At 39.0% G+C, this 16,893-nt stretch overlaps 4 protein-coding genes and 1 long non-coding RNA gene across 6 annotated transcripts in view; 2 read left to right on the plus strand and 3 right to left on the minus strand.

The window, feature by feature from the left end:
* Positions 1–6,149, minus strand: part of LOC107041783 (integrin alpha-PS2) — a 41,849-nt gene extending 35,700 nt beyond the window's left edge. For both annotated transcript variants that reach the window (XM_015262533.2, XM_015262523.2), the window contains exon 1: positions 5,792–6,149. In XM_015262533.2, coding sequence (XP_015118019.1) covers positions 5,792–5,976 — 185 coding nt within the window. In that variant the 5' untranslated portion in view covers positions 5,977–6,149. The remainder of the gene's footprint in view (positions 1–5,791) is intronic.
* A 1,568-nt stretch (positions 6,150–7,717) lies between these two features.
* On the plus strand, positions 7,718–12,924 carry LOC107041825 (solute carrier family 2, facilitated glucose transporter member 1). Its single transcript, XM_015262597.2, has 9 exons — positions 7,718–7,794; positions 8,099–8,237; positions 8,391–8,467; positions 10,189–10,341; positions 10,529–10,802; positions 11,001–11,291; positions 11,420–11,826; positions 12,081–12,352; positions 12,468–12,924. Exons 2-9 carry the CDS (start codon positions 8,228–8,230, stop codon positions 12,565–12,567), a joined length of 1,584 nt encoding a protein of 527 aa, XP_015118083.1. The 5' UTR covers positions 7,718–7,794; positions 8,099–8,227; the 3' UTR covers positions 12,568–12,924.
* LOC107041833 (solute carrier family 25 member 35-like) lies at positions 12,623–14,958 on the minus strand. Its single transcript, XM_015262607.2, has 5 exons — positions 14,675–14,958; positions 13,647–14,028; positions 13,344–13,562; positions 12,926–13,040; positions 12,623–12,843 (listed from the first exon to the last, which is right to left on the minus strand). Exons 1-5 carry the CDS (start codon positions 14,704–14,706, stop codon positions 12,647–12,649), a joined length of 945 nt encoding a protein of 314 aa, XP_015118093.1. The 5' UTR covers positions 14,707–14,958; the 3' UTR covers positions 12,623–12,646.
* LOC114841362 lies at positions 14,367–15,664 on the plus strand. Its single transcript, XR_003783102.1, has 2 exons — positions 14,367–14,816; positions 14,944–15,664. It is a non-coding gene; the product is annotated as an uncharacterized LOC114841362 (long non-coding RNA).
* Positions 15,099–16,791, minus strand: LOC107041841 (solute carrier family 25 member 35). The gene is made up of 5 exons (XM_015262618.2): positions 16,719–16,791; positions 16,110–16,491; positions 15,629–15,847; positions 15,446–15,560; positions 15,099–15,387 (listed from the first exon to the last, which is right to left on the minus strand). Exons 1-5 carry the CDS (start codon positions 16,742–16,744, stop codon positions 15,191–15,193), a joined length of 939 nt encoding a protein of 312 aa, XP_015118104.1. The 5' UTR covers positions 16,745–16,791; the 3' UTR covers positions 15,099–15,190.
* Positions 16,792–16,893: the final 102 nt, after the last annotated feature.

Below are 16,893 nucleotides of genomic sequence, written 5' to 3' on the forward strand. Positions count from 1 at the left end.
CCAAAATCGAATTTTTTAGCCGGGTGAACGTTGATTCCAACTATTTAAGCGACGGGCTATTCAGAACTCTCAAAAGTATGTGGAAAATGTGAAAACTGAAAAAGTTTTTTTTTCAGATTTTCAAAGTGTCAGATTTTCCGTTTTCCAGGGGGAAAGTCGACTTTTGCCAAAATCGAATTTTTTCACCGAGTAAAAGTTGATTCCGACTATTCAGGCGACGGGCTATCCAGGACTGTCAAAAGTTTTCGGAAAAAGTCAAAAATGAAAAAAATTTTTTTTACCCGGGGCCAAAGTGTCAGATCTTGGATTTTTCCAGAGGGAAAGTCTACTTTCGCCAAAATCGAATTTTTTAGCCGGGTGAACGTTGATTCTAACTATTTAAGCGACGGGCTATTCAGAACTCTCAAAAGTATGTGGAAAAAGTGAAAACTGAAATAGTATATTTCGATACAAGTGTGCAGCCCTCGGCTTCGCCTCGGGCCGCCAACTTCGCCCTCGTTACCACCCCGTCGCACGTGTATCCGAACTATATTTTTTGTTAGTGATTTTACGTTCAGCGAGTGCCGAACTGTGCGATTTTTCGTTTACTAGTAAACGAAAAGGCACTTTTCCCAAAATAAAAAAAAATTCTACTAACAAAATGAAACGAAAGTAACACAGGATGTCACGTCTGCCCACGTCGATCATCGTGACGCGCTCCACGTAGAGTATTTCGTGAATATAATGTGCACCGAACGAGGTGTATACCAATGGAAAAAAGAGGGGAAATTGAAACGATTGTGTATGCGCATGTTAAAAACGTGTGCGAGGGACATATGAGTCGATGACGCAATGTATATGCCTGCACGGAGGCGTATTGACTCCAATATGTGAGAGGGATCGCTGCTACTTTATAAGGAGCACCTTCCTCAATACACTCCCGCTGACTTCGAGAAAAAGAGAGAAAGAGAATGCGCGTTTTCTTCGTTTCACTGGGCTTTCACCGACAAATTTATTTCATCCGGCTTCTCACTTGCGACTAATGAGTGGTCAAAATGGGTGAGGATAAGTTGAAAATCACTGAATAGAGGAACTAATTATGGAATTGATTATTATTTAAAGAATTTCATCATTGTAAATTCGCAGTTTGATTGAAAAGTCTGTGGAAGATGTCAATTTCAGCTCAATTATTCCATAAAAATCATCGTAAATTCATAGAAATCCGAAAAATTCAGGTAAAAATATTCTGGAATTTTTGTTTAATTAATAGATCAGCCTCATTTCCTACTAAATATTCAGATAAATTGGACAATTTTTGTTATTCTGCTGCTCAAAAATGTAAAATTCCATTAAATTTCCCGTAAAATTTGAAATTTCATGAAATTCAATTTCACTCTCCGAAAATTACTAGTCAATTGTGGATGGAATTTCAATTCTTTCGTAACAGTTCATTATTAAATACTGATTATATTATTTGCTCTTAGAGTATTACCACAGCTAAATGATTGAAATTGATCTATTTTCAACTCAACTTTGTTATCGCAGAATGTTGAAGGCCTCCCACCGTCAAAAAGTAAGTTTACAAACTGTGTTTTAAGCCAAGTGATTTACTGTTTGGCTGGCGATTGTTTGCTTTGGCAAAATACGTATGCTCAAGTGAGCAAAGGCCGCTGAGTGTGACCCAGCCGTTGACCATGTGGGCGCCAGGCGCATTGCGAAAGGCTCCCGTGTGTCACCCAGCGGGAGGGGCAGGTAAACACCACCCTTTTGCTCTCCGTCCTCAGAATAGCCACTGGATGTTTTAGAGACTCAAAGGAGACGTAAACCTGTTTTCCGGGTTCTCGCAGGATTCATCTCAATCGTATTTACTTTTATGATTGAAAAATCAACTCTCGGATCATGAGTCGCGTGCGTCAATGGGTAATTGATACGCGGAACAAAGAGAATGAACTGTTGGAATCGAATTAATCATCTCGGCGTAATCGGATTAATTAATTATGGATATATTTAACATGAGGATTAATCTCAGTCGGTCTTGGTTGACGCTGCACGACGACCCAGTTTCAACTCTCGACCCAGCCATTAAAACCATTAAATCGATTAATTGCGTAAGACGATCGCCAATTGGTCACGGAGACATTGCGCGACTTTGAGACAAAAAATTTATGATCACTTTTCGTTCCACCTCGTTTTTTTTCCCCGCCCTATTGGTAATTATCGGAACAATAAAATGAAACTTTCCGGGGGTTTTTCTCGGAGCCTTGGGGAGGTCGAACATGTGTTTGGAAGCCACTCGTGTGATGCGCACTCAACAATGAATTTTTGACAAGGGCCAGAAGGACACTGCGCTCTCACCATATGGCGGATCTATGGAGACGGAGACTACCGGAGTCGAAAAATCGTTTTACGGTTTCAGGAAGGATGCGAGGGACATTTTGCCGACCGGAGGGACTGAAATAACCGGCACGTGTTGCGTTGTATCTTCTCTTGTTGTTTTGTGCAGCGCGGGAATGCGATAACTCGTATAACACTGGAGCGTTAATCCAGGAATTGATATGAAAGGGTCTGAATGACTTTTGGGAACAAAGCACCGGGCGAGGGATATAAAAGGGGGCTCTCTAATTTCGTTGACTCGTGCCCGCGATGAGGTCATTTCAAATGGGTATTTTGATGACAACTGGGGGCTCCTGTGTCTTCGGGGAAATCGGACTTGAGGGGATGCATCGGAAATGTCCCTCCAGGAGCCAGTCAGCCTTAATTAATGAATGGATTGTTTTTTTATTACGGCGACTTGATAACTCACGTTTCACGAGCCCTCGTATTTCATTCCATCTTGTTGTAGACAGGTGAGACCACAATTTTTGTAACAAGAGGAATTGCGTCTGGTGGATGTGCATAATGTGCCCTTGAGGCATTCTCTCGAGGAGGGTATAATAACGGCTGGGCTGCCGGCCGTCTTGGAGCACGTGCCTCACGCGAGCCTCATTATCCTTTCCGCGGGTTACAACTCATCTTATCTCACCTCTTTATTCACTCCAGCGTATCAACAAAATTTCCTCGTCGGGGATTTGAAAAATTGAGGTGATGGGAATTCATCGGGTGGATTATTATTCTCGGGGTATTCGCTATGTGCGCGTGACAGTGGAATTAAGCACCGGAAATACGAGAGAAGGGGGGCTTTTTTTCATTGTCACGTGTGTGAACATTCAGGCGATTTAGCAAAATGGTGAGTGAATTTTTTTCCCATTATTTGTTGTCAAACATCGGAGATTCTCTTTGAGGTCTGTTCAACCCCAGATTACTGAACATTTTGCAATGATTTTACTCATCAGGAAGCACTTAAGGACGTCGAAATCGACTGCTTGCGAAAAAATAGAATTTTTGAACGACAAAATAATTTTCATTTCGTAATTAATGAGAAAAAATGTGAAAAAAAATTATTCCTGATTTTTTTTTCAAAATTTTCTCACACAATCTATTTGTCAGATTTAATGACTAAAAATTTGATTAATTGTCATATCTATTGACTAAATCCATAATTTAAATTTTCAAAGCATCGCGAGGAAATTTTCTAACCGTACATTAGCGAGATCGGGTTTCCTTATTCGTATTATTTTCCGTATCAGCGAGGCGCGTCAGTGAGATAAGACTCCCAGGTAAATTGCGTTAAAAAAATGCAATTCGTGACGATCGAGTACCACCTCGCCACTCGATCCAACCATTATGTTTGCCGAGTTCAATGAGATAAATTGTTTTAAATTACAGTTTACAGTAATTCGGTCATCACTTACGAAATCACTCTGAATTGATAATTCCTATATTTAGAGGATCGATTCAGGGAATGGTCAAACAAGAATATGCGTCAGCTGATTCCGGGTAAAGAGACACGTCAGCCGATGAATCTAGGTCTGACGTTTTTTTCTTTTTCATCGAGTAATGCACGTGAAAATCATGAATTGAAAAAGAAATATCAATGGCATCGACTAAAAATCGACCTCTTTCGCTTGGTTTGCGTCCGAATCCGCCTACGCATTCTAACACCCACTCGAGTATTCCACATGCGTGTGTTTTATTCTCAACGAAACAACTCGACAGGAGGTCAGATCTTAATTTGGTGTTTAACCGAAATGAAAAGCGAATGGAGGTGAATGTTAGGTTGACGATTGAGGTGCAAACAAGTGTTGCAATGACACTTGGATGCATAACTGGTGGGTTTCATTCATGAAGTACACGAAGGGAATGCCCCGGTGAAGATGAATCGTAAAGATTGGAGAAAAAATGGTAATCGAAGGCTGCAACAAACGCTCACGTATATCACGTCCCAACGGTTTACCCACGCGTCTCACTTTTTTTCTTTCTTCTCCTGTTATCTTCTCAATCAAATGCACTCAAACTCTACATTTTTTCGGTTTATTTTTTGCTCGGGAACATTAAGGCAACTGTAGCACACACCTGTTTCACATAAATTCTTCGGTTTTATTTCGTTCTTTTGTTGTTGTCTCTTTTTTCAGGCAAATGTGGGGTAATTTTTGGGGACATTTGGTGGAATTACTGTGGGACGTGAGGGAGAGCCTGACACTTTCCTTTTTTTCTAAGAATATTTATAACTCAGGAACCATTTACTTTGCATAAAAAAAGAATTGTTGGATTTCAGCAAAATTTCAATGGATTTTACGAAAATTCAAGTGCGCATTCTCCTCTAATGTTTTTTGCGTTTTCACCTGGATAAACAAATTATGCGGAGTAATTTTTGGGACATTTGGTGGAACTATTGTGGGACACGAAGGAGAGGCGGACACTCTTGTCTTTTTTAAGAATATCCACAACTTAAGAACAATTAAATTTGAATAAAAAAAAAATTGTCGCACATCATCCAAATTTGAATGGATTTTAAAAAACTTCAAGTGCTCATTCTCCCCTAATATTTTCCGCGAAATACGATATTCGATTGTATAAATAAACGTTTGGTTTCAGCTCTATTTTCGGAATTAATGGCGAGCGTTGGAGGACTAGACGAGGCAGACTTTAACGAAGAGACAGTGTTTCCGGTTTCGATGTCCTAACGCTTAATTATTCCCAAAATTCCTGAGTAATTAGCCCTCTCATTAGCTCAAAAAGAAAAAAATCAAGGTCCTGCTTTGAATATCTCCGGGAAAATTTCAAAAATGCAGTGAGTAATAGGTGAATCCGGTGAGTGAACCTGCGCGTCAGCAAATTTCACTGCTATGACGCGCTTGTCAGCTACAAGTTCAACGAATTTTGTCACAGGAAAATGCGGTATCCGGTCTAAGTAATCACCGTCGGAGATGAAGTTGAAATGTCCCGAGCAATTTAGGGGATTTTTGAAGGTGTAATCGTTAATCAATCATACGTAGGAGAGGGTGGGCTAAAACGGACACTTTAGACTTTTTTAAAATTATTCATAACTCAGAAACAAATTGATCAATTGAGCTCAGTTTAGGCTCGTCCCAAAGGCAAAGAATTGTTCTTTGTATTGGAAAAAAAATTATTGAATTTTATCAACATTTCAACCCCTCATTAACATTTTAAAAAGTCAAAAGTGTCCGTTTTACCCCAACCTCCCCTACAAATGTTTATCAACTGCTACTTCTTAACGAACTCGTTATTAATCTCAATAAAAAATGCAGCTGAAACCAGCGGACTATTCGACAGCGAAAAATTGAATTTAGAAGACTTGAAATTATTTGGACACCATCGGAAATTCCGTCGTCGGAAATTAATCGGCCAGAAGGTCACGACGATTAAGATCAATCTTGGATAAAACTTTTTATTTATTAAAATAATTACTCACCACCCACGTCTGCTGCTGTCCCGGTATTCAGCAACAGAGAATCCAAACATTGACTTTGACTCTTTCGTGTACGACGTGTAGTGTCTCGATTCAATGTTGAATGCCTCCGTCAGCGAGATTGAACATAATCCCACCGAGAGTGCGACCAACATTGTCAATCGCAGGTCACACATTTTTTCACGCATGTTTTCCCAATGCAAAAAACTTCACTCACTTGAACACTATTCCATCCGCGACTATTCACCCGTATGATTTTAACACATCACGTGGATAAACAAATTGTCGATCGAACGGAGTCAAACAGTGGTAATCATGGGCCAGTACTCTTGCACAACGACCTGGCCAAGTTGACTTGACGGACGGCCGTGGACAGACTGAGCCGTAACAACTCCCCAGTTTGCTCTTTGAGTTGAAGCTCTTCACGCGAGAACTCCCACCCACCGTCACGTTTCGACGTCTACGAATACACATGGGGGAGAGACAGGACCCGGGGACTATCATGTGAATACGAGACACTCTTTCCGACATTTTTTTCGCCCCTATGCTGTGGGTTTTCATGGATTTTTGAATTTATTCGATGGAGATTTCAGGGAATTGGGGGAATTGATAAAAATGAGTGGGGAATGTCTTTTGAGGCCTCATTCGATTGTTGGGGGACGGATTCGTCAGTTTGTCTTGTAAACATTCACAATCGTTTTCACTCATTTATTTCAATTCACTTGATTTCACTAGAAAAATACTGGAGTATGAGTGATGAGGAGTAAATGATGAATTCAGACTTTTTTTATTTTTAATAGGAGTGGGGAATCGAGAAGCTACTGCATTCACTGCTCATAACTCGTTTCATATGCATCATTTCTCATTTGCCGCGATATGAAACGTCATTCAAGACTCTTAAAAGTTTTCCCCTGAAATTTTCAGTACACTTATTGCATATTTTCATCTCATCGAAGTTCTCAATTCTAGTTCAATTATTGCACGAAATGAATGAAAATCCTGCCGTTCAAAACTTGGAATTGCATTGAATTTTCGTATGTGATACCACAAGAGCTCCAAAATTATCAGGGATTTTCCGATAGGTTCGTTGCAAACAATCGAAGGAGTCAAGTTTTTCAGGTTAAAAAATTATCATTTAAATCCCGTGTTGACTATATAAAATAACAGTCGAGCAGCGAAATTCTATTGGCTGAAATTAGATGGGAAGAATTCTCCCGAAATTCGATGATTTTTTTCCCTTTTAGAACGAATTCAGTAGTGAAGTGGTAAAATGGTTCAAGTCGACTTATTTCTCAGTTGAGTTTTTGAAGAATATCTCCAAATCTAAAGGAGATAATGAAATTTTCGTAATAACCTTTTTTCTAGAGCAAATTGAGTGCTGCAAAAAAGGTCTTCACAAAAATTTCGCTATCTCCCTTAGATTCCGAGGTATTCACTAAAAACTGGCCAATAATCAAAATCGACTTGAACCGTTTTACCACTTCGCTACTGAATTTATTGTCCCTCTCCTCACAAAATCCTAGTCAAGTCCCCAAACTTTCAATTCTTCCCCGACAACGAAGACCTCAATTAAAGTAAATATTAATCTCCCCCATTTGCAAATGGCTTACGATATGTCACAGTTATTCGCAGATAATAAACATTACTCACGCGATCCTGACTGATCTCATCCTCTATTCGCATATTCCGAATGATTTTTCCATCACAACTGATAAGACGCGATAACACCTCTCGATTCATCTGCAAGGTGCTGGTTGTTGACATTGTGACAAATGACGATGGAGCGCGGGAAACTGCTATTACTGCCGTACCCCACCAGATGTCGCACACGAACGGGCGAGAATTTGAAATTTCGGCGGTAAGGAAGAAATTTCGATATTTCAATTGATCTATCCGAGTTCAATGGGACTCGGGGGTTATGAGAACTCTCTTTATGCTGGTGGCACGCTCGCGAGTAATAGGTCCCTGATATCAACACTGATAACGACTATCATCCGTCACACAGGGTATCGCACTGGACAATTATATGATTAATTAATTTCGTTCCCCTCGTTCCGACCAGGAGAGTCATAATGAGTTGGCAGTTGGCATGTTTTATTTTCCATTCGCTTCAACTTTTTCAGTAGATGAATAGAGATAGGCTGAGCCATGTAGGGAAGTGCCAACATGCAATAGATTTCTAATCCAATGTATTGCGCAAGGAGTTGGTCAGAAGCCAGAGTTTTTTATTTTTCACGAGTTATGATAACCTCGTGCTGTGGGAAGTAGACGTCAGTGTTTAAAATTTCATTGACAATGTTCGTTTCTTAGGTGGTAAGGGCTAACGCTCATGTCATTGCGCATTATCAACCGGAAAGAACGGTACATCATTAGCAACAGTTCCGAATGACCGTGACCTATTTGTGAAGCAGCGAGAGATTTCGAGTGATCGCTGCAACAATGACTTCAGGTAAATTCTTTTTGCGTTCGTAATGCTGTTGAATATTCTATTTCTAATGTTCAATATGTCTCACAATGCGCGAATTGTTAGGAAATCTACGGGGAAGTGTCCTGCAGAATGTTTATAATGTAATTATAATGTTAGTTTGATCATTTTTTTTAGATAATGACGCATCGACTTTGTGCCTGCAAAAGAAGAAAACACCGACACTCACGGCGTCCGAGGGTTTACAAGACAAGGTATTTATCGAGTAGTGAATACGGAAAAACGAGAGTGATGAACAATGAGGAAGAAAACAAATTTTCCCCATCATTTAAAATTCATAGGTTCAATTCACATTCCACGTGTCTTTCACTCTCAGTAATGAGTTGAGCACTCGACTCGAATTCAATTTTAGTTATGTTTGATAACGTCAATTGATTAGGATCTTTAAGTCGTGAGATAAGAATATTGATATTGAAATCGTTAATATTCCTAAACATTTGAAGATAGTTATGCGAGGGAATTCGGTCAGTCACGTTGTAATTACGCTCAAGAAAAATCAATTCTGAGTTAACTAACGATATGGATATGAATTTATCGAATCGGGTAAATAGCACCTTGAGTTATGAAAAATGAATTGAATTGTAAGAATTTCAGGAGTGAAGTGATAATTTAGTTTTTCGTCTCTCACATTCCACGTTTGTGTCACCTCTCAGTAATGAGATGAGCGGTCGATCGTTAAGTCCCCGTATTTTCGATAAAATCAATCGATTTGGATCTTTAAGTCGTGAGATAAGAACATTGATATTGAAATCGTTAATGTTCCTAAAAATTTGAAGATAGATATGTGAGGAGATTCGGTCAGTCACGTTGCAGTTACACTCAAGAAAAGTTAATCCTGGGTTAATGAACGATACGGATATGAACTTATCGAATCGGGTAAATAGCGCCTTTGAGTTATGAAAAATGAATTGAATTGGGTAAATAGCGCCTTTGAGTTATGAAAAATGAATTGAATTGTGAGAATTTCAGGACTGAAGTGATAATTAAGTTTTTCGTCTCTCATATTCCGCGTTTGTGTCACCTCTCCGTAATGAGATGAGCGGTCGATCGTTAAGTCCCCGTATTTTCGATAAAATTAATCGATTTGGATCTTTAAGTCGTGAGATAGGAATATTGATATTGAAATCGTTAATATTCCTAAACATTTGAAGATAGTTATGCGAGGGGATTCGGTCAGTCACGTTGTAATTAAGCTCAAGAAAAGTTAATCCTGGGTTAATGAACGATACGGATATGAATTTATCGAATCGGGTAAATAGCACCTTGAGTTATGAAAAATGAATTGAATTGTGAGAATTTTAAGAGTGAAGTGATAATTTAGTTTTTCGTTTCTCACATTCCACGTTTGTGTCACCTCTCCGTAATGAGATGAGCGGTCGATCGTTAAGTCCCCGTATTTTCGATAAAATTAATCGATTTGGATCTTTAAGTCGTGAGATAAGAATATTGATATTGAAATCGTTAATATTTTAGAAAATTTGAAAATACATATGTGAGGGGATTCGGCCAGTCACATTGTGGCCACGTTTCATCAGACTCAACCCCGGGTCAATTATCGATATAAAACGAATTTATCGAATCGGATATAAAACACTGATATAATAAAATTAATTGAATTGCGAGCACTTCAGGAGTTGAGTGATAATTCATTTCTTTGCGTGTCGTTGAAGACTCAATCCCCTTGATAATGAGCGACTGCATGAAGAATTGCAGTTCAAAAACATTTCAGACCCCCGTCGAAATAAAACAATTTCATTTCGGCATATCTGTCACCTCTGAGTGCTCCATCGCCGCAATTTTGATAACAAAATGTCTCTTAAAATTTGCCCCCAGAATTTCTCATTTGAAGACACATAGATATTCAAGATTCTAAATTAGAATTGATCCTTACCACTTGACTCTCCGACATTTCCAGAAGGATGAGGATGAGAAGCATGAGGAGATTGACGACGAGCATTCGAATGTCAGTGGCTGGACTCCTCTCGTCGTTCTCGGAGGAGTCACTTGTTGTTTCGGCTCAGCACTGCCAGCGGGCTTCAACATCGGTGTTATGAACAATCCAGCAGAGGTGAGGCATCCCAAAAAAAAAATGGATAGTGCAATCTTCTTCTCACATCACTTTCAATTATTCTTCATAAATTACTAGGAAGAACTGAGGAATCAATTCTTTGCAACAAGGATTGATTTTTCCAAAACAGAATGAGAATGAAAATAGTTTGCTTCAAATAACTTAACTCTTTGCTCCTCTCCACTAGATCATGCAAGCATTCTGCAACGCAAGCTTCCAACAGCGATACGACGTACATTTAGACGAAACTGAATTGAACATAATCTGGGGAGCAGTGGTGTCGATATTTCTGATCGGCGGGGTAACGGGCTCCCTCCTAGCGAGTTGGATTGCCGATAAATATGGGAGACGAGGAGCTCTTGCAATCGGAAATTTATGTGGAATTGTCGGTGCTATATTATTCCTCTTGGTTCCTACACTGAACTCAGTTGAGGTTTTAATGCTTGGACGGCTGATGGTCGGTGAGTCATGATCCTGAACATTTAGAGAAAAAAAAAGCAGAATTTATACCGAAAATGCTTCAGATTGACACAAGTCGGACCATTATTGTCACAAGAATGTTTCCACTTGAGGAAAAAAAATTTTTTTTCCTCAATTCGCGAGGGAAAATGAAATTACCTCGATTCATTTTCTTCCATCATTGATAAATGATTGCGCAGGACTCTCTGGGGGTATTGCAACGAGTGTTTTACCTACGTACGTCACGGAGATAGCACCGTTGAAGCAAAGAGGGGCAGTGGGTGTTCTTTGTCAACTGGGGATTACCGTTGGTGTATTCTTCGGCCAAGTAGCTGGTCTCCAAACTGTCCTGGGTACAGTAGACCACTGGCATCTCATGCTGGCTTCCTTCGCCCCTCTCTGCGTCATATCGTTGATAATACTAAGGATTCTACCCGAGAGCCCCAAGTATTTGTACATTACCAGACGAAAAGAGGACACAGCAATTCAAGGTCGGTGCAGAATGCCCCCATATGACACCATCTCCAAAGATTGATTTTGATTCTTTGCAACGAAAAATTATGAACTTATTCGAAAAGTTCTGAGGAGATGAATTTTATTAATTTTACTAGTCTTTCAGAGCTCCGTCGGTTACGAAATGTCAATGTTACTCTCCTTCAGAAGGAAATACGTGATCTTAGAGAAGAAGCTACTGCACGCACAACAATGGATACGTGGACAATGCGCCGTGTACTCAGTGATCCGTCCGTTAGACTGCCATTACTTCTAGTATCGTCTTTACAGTTGGGCCAGCAATTGAGTGGAATCAATGCTGTTTTTTACTACTCGAATATTATATTTAAGAAGTCGAATTTGGATGCCACTGGGGCGCAATATGCGACACTTGGGACTGGACTTATTAATATTGGCATGGCTGTCATATCCGTGTGGATGATGTCGAGGTTTGGGAGGAGACTGCTCTTTTTGAGTAGTTCCATTGCCAGTGTGGTCTGTCTTGTGGTACTTTGTGGCTCCTTAAAAGCTATCGTAAGTCAAAATATGAAATTAATTCCATTCTTTCGCAGGGATGAAAAAATTTCAGTTTTCAGACATTCACATTTTGAAATTTAAGGGATTTTGGCACATTGTCACTGACATAATTCTAAATGTTAGAAATTTTGGTCCTGAATTTCAGTGATTGAATCCTTGAAACTTAGGAATTGATCTGAAAAACTAATACTTTTTTTTCTCTGTGTTCATAAGTTAGTAGATAATTGTATTTTTTACGATGTATTTCGAAGGATTCTGCAACATTCATGCCATGGCTCTGTACAATCGCAGTTCTCGCCTACGTTTTATTCTATGGAATTGGTCTAGGGCCCATTCCCTACTTCATTGGATCTGAATTATTTGAAGTGGGACCGAGACCTGCTGCCATGTCTCTAGGTAGTGTTTGCAATTGGGGCGGTAATTTTATTGTGGGAATGCTCTTTCCACCATTGGAGACTATTATGGGGCCTTTGGTCTTCTTGTTGTTTGCGATATCCACTACATTAGTGGGACTATTTGCCAGGTATGATCACGTAATTCATGATAAAAAAAATATTAATGAATAAATGAATCAATAAATGAATAAATGAATGAATGAATTAATTTGTTCATATGTTAATAAAATGTGATACTTGCAGACACTATCTGCCAGAAACTCGAGGTGTCGACACATCACTGACAGCTTTCCGATTATCAAGGGGACTCAATTCTCGAAGGCAGGATATCGAGAGCTCGTAGAATCAATGGAAATACCGATGCTTCCACTCACTGTCATCGCACAAATACCAACGTGCCTATTATAATTTTTTTTATTCATCTATTCAACAAATACGCGATTATACAGAATGTCTAATTGTTCATAAAAGCATAAACATAATACGGTGTGCGGTGCTATTCGCATCCAGGTGGGGAAAGTTCCTTTGTACAAACCGAGTAAACCCTCTGTTTTACTTATTTTTATCAATGCGTCGAGAAAGCCACGATACAGCAGGGGTTTGCCACTTGAATCCGTGCCTAGAATCAATGAATTCTAGTGTGAAAACGTTTCTGGAGGTATTTTTATGAATTCTTAATAAAGTGGTCTATGAAAATCAACCTTGGTTGTAAAGTCTTGTTGCGATTACGTCGAATGGTTGCATTGTTAATGCCACCGAGCTACCGCCGAGGAGGGCGGAACAAAATGTGAGGGTCAGTGGACGATTATCAAAAATCTGAAACAAGTAAAATAGAGTAGAAAAGAGTTTCTTCATTCGTGCTTAAGGATGTTTATCCAAAACGACGAGCATCCGAAAACTTTTGACATTTTTTTCAAGTTCATAAGTCACAAAAAATCCATCAATTGAACCCACGAAATTACCCCATTTCTGCATGTTCATGAAGATTAAAAATTAAATGGCATTTTTAGTGCACTTCTATTTAAAAAAATATTGACTTCGTTTTGTGAAAAGTGTTGCAAGTCAAACATGAAAAGATTCAATTTACGAAAGGGATAAACATTTTTCACGTCAACTCACTTGAAACGGTCGCAACCAATCAGTTACAAGACTGAACATGGTTAATTGCGTGGCTGAACCGACGAATATCCTCGGGCAATTAGCGAAGCATCTTTGATAGAGCCCAGCAAAACCTCCCTCCCTCCACAAAGACCTGAATGCTGCAATTTCACCCGTATGTCCGTGTTGAAAACCAACAGCTATCACTTCCGCCGATTGGGCCTGCATGCGCGTCTTCACCTGCACGAAGATGAATAAAAATGAGGAAAAATGAGGGATGATCCGTCAATTGGGAATCAAATGTCATTGTCGAACGCAATATACCAGGTAAAATGGACTTCCAAGAATAGCCCCAACACACCCAGAAAATCCACTCAACACAGCAGTCCTCAATATGTCAGTTTCGCCCTTATCATTGAGGGTGAATCCATAAGTTCTTGCGGCCTTGTACGACCCCAGTCTGATTCCATTCAAAACCACCTGAAACGCAAGTGCCGAGCCCAGGCCCGACTGCAATGCTAATATCCCCTCATTCTTCGCTATTACGTATCCCGCGTGAAATGTATTCTTGTAGAATTTTTGGTATGTCCCCCGTGCCTCCAATTCTCCTTGAAGCTGCAGTCGGATTTTAACAACGTCTATTGGATTTGTGAAAAACCCTGCGCCCACTGCTGCCAGCGCAGCTAGAGTAAATTCTGCAGCTAATCTGCAAAAATAAGCGACTCAGACCCTTTTCCACAATCTTTATCACTTCTGTAACGATTGAAATTAAAATTTCACGATGAATGTTGTTCGAATGATGTTCGAATCATCAAATATTCAATAACATTTTTGATTTACTGGTCTTTAAAATTTTATTCCCCACTGGAAAAACGAGTTTTTGTAAAGCTGCAAAAAAAATAAATTCGAACAAATTATTGAGAGAAGATAAAAAATTTCAGATCTCCCGCCGAATGCCGCGATTTTAAATGAGGGCGCCTCAAACTTTAATCAATTGACATGTTAAAACATACATAGATATCTACAATGATGTATTTTCGCAATTCGATGGCATCATTCAATATTATTCATGTTTATTGTCGAATGTATTTCATAGCCCCTCAAATTACCCCCAAAAATTCTCAATTTTCGAAAATTATTTTTGACGCAGTGGATTGCATAATAGGCGAAATTGTATCACCGAATAATGATTGTGCATGGCCATGGTCTATACTCGGAAGTCATTAAACTGTACCAAAGTGAATTAACGAGTGCATCCAAATGGATTTTTTTACATGAGCTTCACGTGTACTTGAACCCCCTTTTTTACAGTGAATTTCCATTAATGATTAAAAACGTGTAAATTTACTCACGGTTTTTGTGTTGAAACGTTGTCCGCCGTCATTATTATTGCCGGGGTTTTCTAACAACTGGTTCTCTTGGAATAGCGGTTAAATATTTGGGAAACTGCATGGGTTGAGCAGATGGAGAACTAGCGGACTAACTGAACCATCGGTATTGACTAAAATTCCTTATCTCGAACATTTCATACACAGCCTGTAAACATTGAAATTTCGTCGATGCTTCCGTATGGATGATGTAATTGCATCGAAATTATCATTCGTGTTTTCACGAATGATAGGGCAAGACCACCATCTACGAAGAATTTCAAAGATAAATGATTTCGATTGTTGGCATCCCAAATTGACTGTGTCATTGGCTGATTTTGGGCACGTGCCAATTGCGAAAAGTGCTGAGTATTCATGGAAAAAAAATCATTGCAGAGTGGAAAATTTCATATTCTTGGAGAATCTAGGAAGGATATTCATATTTACGTAATTCGATATCTCTATGAGTATAAAATTTACATTTTCTCGTGATATTTATAATCATTGACTCGTCATGCTGTCGTATAATCTCTCTAATTGCTCGTAGAAACACAAACACAGGACTGTGTGAGGGGCTGATCTCATCCAAGTTGGAAAAAGCCCTTTGTATAAACCGAATATCCCTTCTGTTCTAAAAATCTGGAAAAATGCGTCGAAATAGTTGCGGTAGACCAGTGCTTTTCCACGACTATCCGTAGCTGCAACAATCATTCATCAAATAAATGATTTCATCATGGAATGCATAAAAAATCTCACCTTGATTATACAGCCTCACAGAAATAACGTCGAGGGGCTGCGTCATGAGGGCCAGAGAACTTCCACCTACTAGTGCTGAGAGGAACGTCAGAATCATGGGATGATTATCGAAAAACTAGAAAAAACAGTGACGTTTTTTTCTCTGGATTTTATATTTGATTTGACGGTTGATATTTTTTTTACTTGAAGCGCCCGTAATAAATCGCTCGCGAAACTGAACATTGTGAGTTGCGTTGATGAACCGAAGAATACGCGCGGTACATTTGCATACCAACGTTGATAAAGCCCTAAGACACCACCTTCTCTCCATAAATTTTGGAATGCCTCAACTATCGATCCATAGCCATGCTGATGGCCTACGGCTATTGTCTTCGCAGCCTGTGATTGCATTCGAATTTTTACCTATTTTATGAATTGATTATTCATCACTTAATTAATTTATTCATTCAATTGTTTCATTAATGCATTGATTGATAAATTCAAGTAAATAATTGAGGAATTTATCCATAAATTTAAAACAAAAAATTTAAAAAAATAAATAAATTCCTCAATTATTTACTTGAATTTATCAATCAATTAAAAATTTATAATTTTTTTTGCATTCAAAAATCGCATAAAAAAACGTAATCATTTTTAATTCATCAATTTTGTGAACGCCACATACCAAATAAAAAGGGCTTCCTATAACAGCGCCACAACAACCAGCTGTTCCACTGACCAAAGCAGTCCTCAATAAATCGCTTTTCCCCTTATCATTCAGAGAGAACCCATAAGTACGAGAAAATTTGTAAGAGCCTATTCGTATTCCGTTCAATGCTATCTGAAATCCAAAAGCTGGGACGAGGCCTGACTGCAGTCCTCGCATCCCCTCATTCTTCAAGACAACGTATCCAGCATGAAGGGTATTCTTATACAGCTTTTGATAGGTCCCCCTTCTCATCAATTCTCCCTGCAATTGCAGTCTCACCTTTATCACGTCTATTGGATTCGTGAATATTACTGCACCGATGGCTGATGAGGCTGCCAAGCCGAATTCAACACCTACTCTGGAGGGATTAATTTTTTTTAAATATTATTCTTTCTGCACAGGATGACGATTAAAACATTTGCCAATCCGTATTCACTGGTGATTAAATTAATCTGATAAAAGTTGATGAGATACTCTAATTAATGGATTAATGAGGGCTCACAGACAAATTTTAATGGCTTGAGATTTTTAACTGATTAATTATTGGAAGGAAAATATTTAAAAATGTGCATTAAAAATACTTACGGTCTATTACTTGTTTTATCCTTCATGATAATACCATCTGAAAGTATTTCTATTCAATATCTGAAAGGATCACACCTGCGAATGGTGGGTTATGTACCACAAGACAAGATAAATGCACCTCTATTTCACTAACCTCTCACTGCTTAATGATGTTTATATTACGATAAAAGGTAAA

This window comes from Diachasma alloeum, unplaced genomic scaffold (assembly GCF_001412515.2).
Source record: "Diachasma alloeum isolate Michigan unplaced genomic scaffold, Dall2.0 Dall_scaffold_00179, whole genome shotgun sequence".
Lineage (NCBI taxonomy): Eukaryota > Metazoa > Arthropoda > Insecta > Hymenoptera > Braconidae > Diachasma > Diachasma alloeum.